General features: G+C 38.5%; 2 protein-coding genes and 1 pseudogene across 2 annotated transcripts; 2 read left to right on the forward strand and 1 right to left on the reverse strand.

The window, feature by feature from the left end:
- Positions 1–300: 300 nt before the first annotated feature.
- Positions 301–890, reverse strand: LOC148923307 (uncharacterized; annotated as a pseudogene).
- A 688-nt stretch (positions 891–1578) lies between these two features.
- Positions 1579–8821, forward strand: LOC125207190 (DNA-directed RNA polymerases IV and V subunit 2-like). Its single transcript, XM_048106430.2, has 8 exons — positions 1579–1736; positions 2116–2631; positions 3177–3404; positions 3754–4634; positions 4925–5222; positions 5793–6740; positions 7517–7788; positions 8153–8821. Exons 2-8 carry the CDS (start codon positions 2116–2118, stop codon positions 8652–8654), a joined length of 3645 nt encoding a protein of 1214 aa, XP_047962387.2. The 5' UTR covers positions 1579–1736; the 3' UTR covers positions 8655–8821.
- Positions 8822–9257: 436 nt separating this feature from the next.
- Positions 9258–10487, forward strand: LOC125207192 (putative phospholipid hydroperoxide glutathione peroxidase). Its single transcript, XM_048106432.2, is given in 6 exon segments — positions 9258–9391; positions 9669–9745; positions 9822–9883; positions 10001–10119; positions 10238–10441; positions 10443–10487. Coding segments are annotated over 6 exon segments (564 nt in total). The 5' UTR covers positions 9258–9334.
- Positions 10488–10772: the final 285 nt, after the last annotated feature.

Raw genomic sequence — 10772 nt, forward strand, 5'->3', positions numbered from 1 at the left:
GAGATCCAAAATCTAAAGGAGAACCTTTTCAAGGAATTTGAAATGAAGGACTTGGGAGCTTTGAAGTAATTCCTAGGAATTGAAGTGTTGAGATCCCAGCACGGAATATTTTTAAGGCCGAAGAAGTATGTACTCGGCATGTTAGCCGAAATGGGCCTACTGGACTGCAAGCCTGCTGAAACCCCAATGGTACCTAACCATGGGTTGAAGATTGTGAATGGAGCTACGCTTACAGATCGTGAAATGTATCAACGGTTAGTAGGAAAACTTATCTATCTTGCTCATACTCGGCTTGATATCTCATATGCAGTTGGAGTTTTGAGTCAATTCATGCATCAGCCTCAGGAAGATCATATGAATGTTGTCATGAGAGTTGTGAGGTATTTAAAAGGAACAACTGGTTATGGGGTATTCTTAGAGAAGAAGGAAGATTTGGAAATTGATGGGTACACTGATGCCGATTGGGCAAGCAACCCCGTCGATAGGAAATCCACGGGAGGGTACTTCACCTTTGTTGGAGGTAACTTAGTCACTTGGAGGAGCAAGAAGCAGAAAGTTGTAGCCCTATCAAGTGCGGAAGCCGAATTTCGAGGGATCAGTAGTCTGATGGAGATACTTTGGCTTAGAAGATTGTTAACAGAAATTGGCTTTCCACCTACACGGAAAAGTCAACTTTTTTGTGACAATAAGGCGGCAATCAGCATTTCAGAAAATCCAGTACAACATGACAGAACTAAACATGTAGAAGTCGATCGTCACTTCATAAAAGAGAAACTTGAGAGTGACATTGTCGAATTCCCATTTGTCCGATCTGAGGAGCAACTTGCAGACATATTGACGAAGGCAATGAGTCCTAAAGTCTTCAAAGAATTTCTTGACAAGTTAAGCATTGGAGATACCGTTGCTCAACTTGAGGGGGAGTGTTGGAAAGACAAAAGAGTCGTTGCTCATTTATTGAAGATGAGTTCCTAAGCAAGTGGAGGTTCCAAGAGTGTAGAGTTCCTAAGCTATGTAGAGTACCAATTTACATTTAATGATGTACTAGAATATTCTCATTCACCCTATAAATATTAGGGTAATGAACATTTGGAATACACAAGAAAAATACATACATATTTTTCTCTACTCTCAATATCAACTACGTCTTATCAATCCTTCTATAAGTCTCTCGATTACCATATTTAAGAAACACGATAAAAGTAAAACTTGATAATAATCCATTAACTAACGAAATTCGTAGTATCGAAAATTGTCAAATCAAAATCCATATTAAAATCAATTAGATAATGCTCCAACTATAGGTCCAAATTTGGCCTAGTCCAATTTGGCAATTTCTTATAGTGACTAAATTGAATGCGATCAGGCACTTCATTACTAACGTTTTAATTATCTTCCCACTACAGAAAAATGAATAAATCAACATTTAAATTTCAATTTAAAATTTTAATTGATACTTATAGAATCGCACACTCATTATTGTCGCTAGAAGCGAATCTAGCTTTCCCAATTTTCGTTTGCTAGAAAAATAAATCGACATTTTTCTAACTTTTCAATATTCACTTTTCTATATATTGACCATTAAATTACAAATTCCAATAATAATTATGTGGATTCAGGAGAAAAGCTCACGCTTCCCAACAGCCCAAGTACTGAACTAAAAGCACTTGCTATGCTTATTTGAAAAAAACTCACCCCAAAATTGTGAAAATAATCGGTGCAAATACTCTGGAATCAAGGTATGTTTTCTCTTTGGTGATCGTTCATCGACTTGAAGTGTTTTCGATGTTGATGTTGTTGTTGTTGTATATTTCAGCTAGAAAATTATCCAAGTATTTGTGTAGGAATGTGAAATGCATGTCGCATACTATGCTTCTGTTGCACGAGGATGATGAAACTGTGATTTTTTTGTGTGGTTGTGGGAAATGGGAATTGCTCGGGTGTTTTGATTTTGGTATACTTTCACTAGTGGGTTGTGCGATTTGCTGTGACAGTGTGACTTTGTTTGAAATACTAGTATATATAACTTTCGTGATGGACTTTTCCCATTCCATATTTATAATATTGAGGACAAAAAATTGGTCGGATATTTGATTTGTTCATCTGATTCTCATACAGATGGATGGGTGGGATTTTATAAATGAAGTAGGACCTAGCGGCGTCAAGGATAAATTTTCTAATGGGTCGAAACAAATGGAATTTGATGATGATGTAGACTTCAACTATTCTGATTCTGAAGATGAGGTGGATTGTGCCCTGCAAGAACTGGACAAAGGCTTCTTGAAAGGGTTCTGTAAGAAGGCTTCAACGGCGTTCTTCGAGAAATATGGTTTAATTAGCCACCAGATCAATTCTTACAATGACTTTGTTAAGCATGGGATCCAACAAGTCTTTGAATCCATTGGGGAGATTATGATTGAACCTGGATATGATCCTACAAAAAGAGGAGATGGTGAGTGGAGACGTGCAACTCTTAGGTTTGGAAAAGTCACACTTGATCGCCCTACATTCTGGACCGGTGAAAAGTTTTCTTCGGTTGATGGTGCTAAAGAGTTTTTGGAGCTTTTGCCCAGGCATGCACATCTTCAAAATATGACCTATTCATCCAGGATTAAAGTTGAGACTTTTCTTCAGGTAATAGGTGGTTTCTTTCTTCTTCATTGTAGTATATTCCTCTGTGGTTGTGTAGATCAGTTGCAGTGTGTTTTATTTTCTAGCTTTCCGAGTTAAGCAACCGATTCTCCACTTAATGTGGTTAGTACTCGATTTTATAATAGTTAAGGGTTCATAAATGTTATAGCTTTTTTATGGGTGTTAGGGAAATCCACTTGCGTATTGGATTAACTCATTGTAATATACTAGTAACTAGTAAGTAGTTGATTTACCGTGCAATTAGATTCTTGGTTTCATTCTCATACACTCAAGTGTTTTGATGCTCCAATTCCAAACAACTTTAGTTGCTTTACTTTACCAATGGAACAGTGTAGACTAGGATCTCAGCTAAGTGAGCAACACAAACTCATGCTAATTTGTAGATATCCATAAGTATTCGCAAACCTTTTAGTTTATTTCCATTTGGAGGAGCAACAAAATGAAGGTGGCATTCTAACACCATCTTTATTTTGTTTCTCTTATGTTCTTTCAGATATCAATCTGTTTTGATAATCTCAATATTTCAGGTGTACACAGAAAGCCCCTCGAGAAGTGACAAATTCAAAACTGGTGTAGATATAGTTGTTGAGAAGACAATACTGAGTGAGACTCAGACTGATGTTAACTTTGGGAGACTCCCTGTCATGGTGAAATCGGACTTATGCTGGATGAGTTCACCTGAACCTGATGGTAAAGAAAAAAGAGATTGTGAATTTGATCAAGGGGGTTATTTTGTTATCAAGGGTGCTGAGAAGGTAAGACTTATTAGGTGTCACTGTTTCATTAATTATTAGTTGGGAAATGTGATAGTGAGTAGAAAGTATTGAAATCTGATTTTTTGTATTGCTTAATCTTATTATTTCTGTCTCGTATTCCAACTGATAGATAACTTCAGTAACACCTTGGAAATTCCATTATAGTCACTAAATATACCATGACTTGGTTGATCTTAGTAGCCTACGTTGTTGGCATAATCTGTTACTGTTGATATTTTGCTACACTCTACTTTATTATTACAACCCTTTGAAATTTTAAGTTGTACAAAGGTCTTTCTGTTTTCTGTTAGCTTAAAGTTATTGATATAGTCTTCAACTATTGTCGTAGACATTCATTGCTCAGGAGCAAATATGCCTTAAAAGGCTGTGGGTGGCTAAGGATCCTACATGGACAGTTGCATATCGTCCAGTGGCAAAAAGGAATCGAGTGTATATAAAATTGATTCCAAAAGTGGAGCATTTGATAGCTGGAGACAAGATCCTCACTGCCTACTTTTATGTCACGGAGATTCCTATTTGGCTTTTGTTCTTTGCTCTGGGTGTTCCAAATGATAGAGAGGTGGTTAAGCTGATTGGTCTGGACACTGATGAAAACTCTGCAATTTCAAATATACTCGTGCCATCGATATATGATGCTGATAAGAAATTTGATGGTTTCCGTAAGGCAGGCAATGCTATTGAGCACATCAAGAAACTGATGCAGGGCTGCAATTTTCCACCTACAGAAACAGTGGATGATTTGATTGATACCTATCTCTTTCCCAATCTGAGGAGCCGGAGGCAGAAGGCTTCTTTTCTTGCCTATATGGTCAAGTGCCTGCTGGAGGCTTACAGAGGGCTCCGCAAAGTTGACAATAGAGATGACTTTAGGAACAAGAGGGTGGAGTTGGCAGGTGAACTCCTTGAAAGAGAACTGAGGGTCCACATTAAACATGCGGAGAGGCGAATGGTGAAAGCCATACAGAGAGACCTGTACAAAGATAGGGAGGTGCAGACCATCGATCACTACTTTGATGCCTCAATAATCACCAATGGTCTTTCCAGAGCCTTCTCAACCGGAGCTTGGGTGCACCCTTACAAGAGGATGGAAAGAATGTCTGGTGTAGTTGCTAATCTGAGGCGAACAAATCCCTTGCAGGCAGTCTGTGATATGCGAAGAACTCGACAGCAGGTCTCATACACAGGCAGAGTCGGTGATGCTAGATACCCGTAAGTTTTCATTATCACCTAAAAGCTAGTGATGAATAGAAATTTCTTGCCCTATGTTCAGTAACAAAAGCAAATTTTATTATTCTCTTTAAGGCTGAGCCTTATTAACTCTAATATGCTAACTGGACCTGTTCTGAGCCATATCCTGAAGTTATAGGTGATTTATCATTTATTTAATTATGTCGCAAGTGGTGATATTCTGTTTTATTTCATTATAAGGAGTGTGTATCAGCATTCTTATATTTGGTATGAAAATAAGTATCTTATGATTGTCGAAATGGTTACTGCAGGCACCCATCTCATTGGGGTAAGGTCTGCTTTCTCTCTACACCAGATGGAGAAAATTGTGGTCTAGTTAAGAATCTGGCCAGCCTGGGTCTTGTCAGTACTAAAATCCTGGAACTAGAAAGCATTCTAAAGAGGTTTCATGAGTGTGGAATGGAGAATTTGGTCGATGATGGTTCTTGTTTGCTTGATGGAAAGCACAAAGTTTTTCTAGATGGAGATTGGGTTGGAGTATGCAAAGATTCTTCATCATTTGTTGCTAAGCTGAGACGCAAGAGACGCAAAATGGAAATACCTGATCAGGTGGTCTTAAACTCATATAATCTTCTCTTCTATCATTTATGTGGCAGATGATATATGTGTTGTATTGTATCACGTCCCAAAGTTGTTGAAGGTTTAATCATTCCGGAAGCCCAGAATAAGTTAGACTTGCTGACTTTGGCTTTACAAATATGTTATCATTTTTATTTTTTCAAGTAATCACTCAATTGCCCATACAAGTTGCAAATTCATTAACTTTATCATCTGTGCTATTGGATCCGTAGTGCTGTCTTGTCTGCATTCTGTCTCTTATGATACAATTTCATCAACTTTAGATATGCCTGATAGTATTCTGGTTCTATCTTGAGATGGTTCTCTTTTTTAATCTGAAGCATCCTGAATCCAGATAGTAATTAAAAGCTGAAAACATAAAAATAATGCCTCTTTATGCTTTCTTTATGGCTTCCAAGTGTGTGTAAGTCTATAGGTTTCAACATGGCACATATTTTTGTACTATTGTTAGATTGAGCTTTCCAGCAGTTTCCTTCTAAGTAGGGACATGTATCTGTATTATGGTATTTCTTGGATACTAATTCCTGTTGTCTGTTGCAGATTGAGATCAAAAGAGACAAGCATCAGGGTGAAGTGCGTATATTTGCTGATGCTGGAAGGATACTGCGACCTCTCTTTGTTGTCCAGAACTTGAAAAAGATCAAAGATTTGAAAGGAGAGTTTTTGTTTCAATCTCTTCTTAATAATGGCATAGTTGAGTTGATCGGACCGGAAGAGGAAGAAGACTGTCAAACTGCATGGGGAATTGACTACCTGTTCACTGCCGAACTAGATAACCCACCTGTGAAATATACCCACTGTGAGTTTGATAGTTCTTTCCTTCTAGGTTTAAGCTGTGGCATAATTCCGTTTGCCAACCATGATCATGCTAGGAGAGTTCTTTACCAATCTGCTAAGCACTCTCAGCAAGCCATTGGGTACTCGACCACAAATCCTAGCATTCGAGTTGATACAAACTCCCATCAGCTGTACTATCCCCAGAGGTCTCTTTTCAGAACCATGCTTTCAGATTGCCTTGGGAAGTCTAGGTATGCTGAGCATCACAAAGGGATGATGCCGCGACCTGACTTCTTCAACGGCCAGTGTGCTATTGTGGCTGTTAATGTTCATCTTGGGTATAATCAAGAAGACTCACTTGTGATGAACCGTGCTTCTTTAGAGCGTGGCATGTTCAGAACTGAACATGTTAGGAGTTACAAGGCCGAGGTTGAAAATTCAGAAGCTGTGGGGAAAAGAACCAAGACTGATGAGTTTGTTAGTTTTGGGAAGATGCAAAGCAAGATAGGGCGTGTTGACAGCCTTGATGATGATGGCTTTCCCTTTATTGGTGCAAATCTCCAAACTGGTGACATAGTCATTGGAAAGCATGCTGCTTCAGGGGTTGATCATAGCATCAAGCTCAAGCATACTGAAAGGGGCATGGTTCAAAAGGTTGTGCTGTCAGCCAATGATGAGGGAAAGAACTTTGCAGTTGTGTCTTTGAGACAGGTAATTTTATATTTCAGAACTTTAACCCCACATTCTCTCTCCAAAAAAGGTAGCAGATGACAAAAACAAAAAGGCATTTAGAAATGTTGATCTGTTATGAGGAATGTAATTGCCTAAGGCATAAAAATCTTTTGCTTCTGTGCATACAGTTTCTGCTTGTTCACACTATTTGACTTGAAATATACTTCTTGTAATTGTGTATTCTCCTAGTGTCAGTTGGTGGTATTTCCCTTTACTTTATTATTGCTCTCTGGATACTCTCTTCATTTATCTGCTTCTTTTGCTGATTCTCTGGCGTCATACCATGGAGTATGTATTTGTACAGATATTGGAGTATTTCTACCTAAAACATTACCTTTTACAATTTCTATTATGGGATCACCTAGTGAATTGCTCTTTGAGATTTGTATTCTATGACCCTGTTTGCCTTCTAGGAGCAGGCTGTTTTTGTGAGCATGATATAGAAATCTTGGCCTCAGTAACTCCATGAAATTAGATGCTAAATAGTATGATACACTTTTCCAGCTCAGTAAGTACTAATTACACTGTGTCTTCCTATTTAAAACTTCCTTATACACTCTTTACCTCAACAATGCATTCAAAGTATGCTCAGACGCATGCACTGTTTTAAGGGATTACTACTGCTATTTACGTATATGTTGGATATAGAATGCATTTTTGTGGTCGAGCACACTGACCCAATCCCTTATACACTTTGTGTTAAGTTTCTTAACTTTCCCATGTCTTGTTTCTGGGTACACTTGTGCTCTGCCCAGGTTCGTGCTCCATGCCTGGGGGACAAATTTTCGAGCATGCACGGGCAGAAAGGTGTTCTGGGGTTTCTGGAGTCTCAGGAGAACTTTCCTTTTACCATAAAAGGAATAGTTCCAGATATTGTGATAAACCCACATGCGTTTCCTTCTCGACAAACACCCGGACAACTTCTGGAAGCTGCCCTTGGCAAAGGGATTGCACTTGGAGGTGGACTAAAATATGCGACCCCATTTTCCACTCCTTCAGTTGAAGATATAACCACCCAACTTCACAGGTATTTATCTTTAATGGTGGAGTTTTATAATATTTGACTTCATAACTGATTCTTTGCTCCTAAGTACCGTCTTATTTATAAATATAATTCCATCTGACTCCCAATTTTTGCATTTCATCGTTGGCTATTGAATACATCATGTTAGGGCCAAAAAGGTATGCTTATTAATCAGGACTGTCGTTTCAAAAAGTTGATTATATATTGATCCATTATAAGTAAGTCAGATTTCTAAATTAGTGCTAGTTTGAAGATCTACTTCCCATAATCAGACAACCTGAGAAAAAGGTTTCTAACTTTCTATATAGAATTGTCTTTCCCTTGATATCTATATTTTCCAACTTAAACGACTACGGCATCTTGTCAGGCTCGGATATTCCAGATGGGGCGGGGAAAGAGTATATGATGGCCGTACAGGTGAAAAGGTTGAATCTCTCATCTTTATGGGGCCAACATACTACCAGCGTCTTACTCATATGGCTGAGGACAAGGTGAAGTTCAGAAATACCGGGCCGGTTCACCCTCTTACTCGTCAGCCCGTTGCTGACAGGAAACGCTTTGGTGGAATTAAATTTGGTGAGATGGAACGAGACTGCCTTATAGCCCATGGTGCAGCAGCCAATCTACATGAGCGTCTATTCACCCTCAGCGATTCATCACAGATGCACATATGCAGGAAGTGCAAGAACATGGCTGGTGTGATCCAGCGATCAGTGTTTGGTGGTCAGAAGGTTCGTGGCCCATACTGTCGATTCTGCGAGTCTGTGGAAGATGTGGTGAGGGTGAATGTGCCTTATGGGGCTAAGTTGCTTTGCCAAGAACTCTTCAGCATGGGGATTTCACTCAAGTTTGAGACTGAGTTGTGCTGATTTTCTATGTAAATCTCTTCAGACAACTATGCATTTTGTTCTTAGCTATTTATGTAGATGAAGATGTATGTAAGAATTTCTAACTTGTATGCAACTTTTCTTAGCTAATGGCTGCTGTGAAAAACTATGTTTTGTTTCCAGAGAAATTCCCCTTTTCCAAGCAGAAACTTCTGAATATCATATCATATCACATCATCTCCAATAACATCATACTATTGATTTATGGACACTTGAAAATTGATGTGTGTAACCTTGAATTGGTTTTGGATTTTAGAAATAATATCGGATGCAAAAATTACTATTTCATGGCGTTAGAGTACAATCCTAACAATATGTTCGAAAATCGAAATAGAAGGTTTATTGGATTTCAATATTGTGATTTTATGGAGTGCGTGTATCACGGGATTACTAATGCATATTCACTGATTCACACATTACATGTATAAGATTGTGTATCACTGCAATTCACGCATTACAATTTACATATACATACATAGGATTGTGATTACCAATACACATTGACTACACATTACATATGCATACATATTACACAAGTAAGCAAAAAATGATATAGCTGCCCCCGGAGATTGATTATAAAAATTTGTTTGCATATCCCCCTTTCCTCTTTCAACCCAACAACAATGTCATTGTAAGAGAAACAATAGATAACAACAGACTCCATGGGGAATTCTTCATCATCAATCACAGAGGGATCCATCCATGATTTCGTTGTCAAGGTTCGTTATCTCTCATATATCTGTTAGAACACAAGATAAATATTTGAATGAAGCATAGGACTGCCTTGCATTGGATTGAGATGATTTCACTAATTCACGTGCTAAATCAATTATAATCAATAAAAACCAATCTTGATTTTTGTACACTTTCGAAGAGATTAAGCCGGATTTTCTCCTTGATTCTTCTATATTTCTTTCCAACATTATCAACTGGTATGCATACATGTGTTTTTTGACACATAAAAGTTTGTGTTATTTCGTAATGTGGAGCAAGCAGGACACTAAAGGTCAAGACGTCAGCCTCGATATATATAAGGGGAAAGTGTTGCTTATTGTCAATGTCACCTCCCAATGGTCTTCTCTCTCTTTTATTCTTTGTGTGCGTGTGGTGTGGTGTTTCCTTGAGACTGATCTTTGTTGGATGAAACAGTAGGTGCACAAACTCGAATTTCACCGAGTTAGCTGGGCTTTACACTCAATTCAAGGCTAAAGGTATGCTGTTTTATGCATTAGTACGACCTCTTACGATCTGAATTATTTCTGTTGCTGTTAAATTTGTTTATGTTCATTTTGATTCAGAAAAGGTTTAATTTTTTTGGAGTGTATTAGGTTTGGAGATATTGGCATTTCCATGCGACCAGTTCTCGAAGAAGGAACCGGGATCAAGCCAAGACGAAGAGCAATTCGCATGCACAAGATTCAACGCCGAGTTTCCCATATTTCACAAGGTCACTCTACATATACAATACAGTGAGGAAATTGAAAGCATTGCTATATACTACTTCACGAGGTTGTCTTGTGCTTATATTTTTGTATATTGACAGTGTCATTGCCTCATAATTAAAGGTGAAAGTGAATGGAGCAAATGCAGCACCAGTTTACAAGTTCCTGAAATCAAATAAAAAAGGGCATTTTGGGGGTAGCATCAAATGGAATTTCACCAAGTTTCTTGTTGACAGAGATGGACATGTCATCAATCGTTATGGAACAACAACCTCCCCAGCGGCTATCGCGGTCTCTCTCTCTCCCCCCCGTGCGCACACACCCCTCTTTCCCTTACTGATACTGCCAATTTCTGTGTTGCATTGCAGGGTGACATACAAAAGGCTCTGGAACTTGATCGTATCCACAAATGTCGTTGAGGCAAGGCGGGCAAACTTCATGCTGCATCATCAACGGGGAAGCATTTAGGTGCAAGATGTAAAACCTTGAGGGACTGGAACTCTACCATTTTGCCTTTCTTGATATTTCTACTTGAGATAATATTGGCCTTGGCGGCATGTTGTTGTATAGGTCTATGATGACTCTGTACTTTGTTTTTCTGATTAATTCTGAAGCCGATAAATAAATCTAGAAACCTTGATCAATCACTTTAGAATGC

This window comes from Salvia hispanica, chromosome 6 (assembly GCF_029641045.1).
Source record: "Salvia hispanica isolate PSC_SH4W2 chromosome 6, Shi_PSC_v1, whole genome shotgun sequence".
Classification (NCBI taxonomy): Eukaryota; Viridiplantae; Streptophyta; class Magnoliopsida; order Lamiales; family Lamiaceae; genus Salvia; species Salvia hispanica.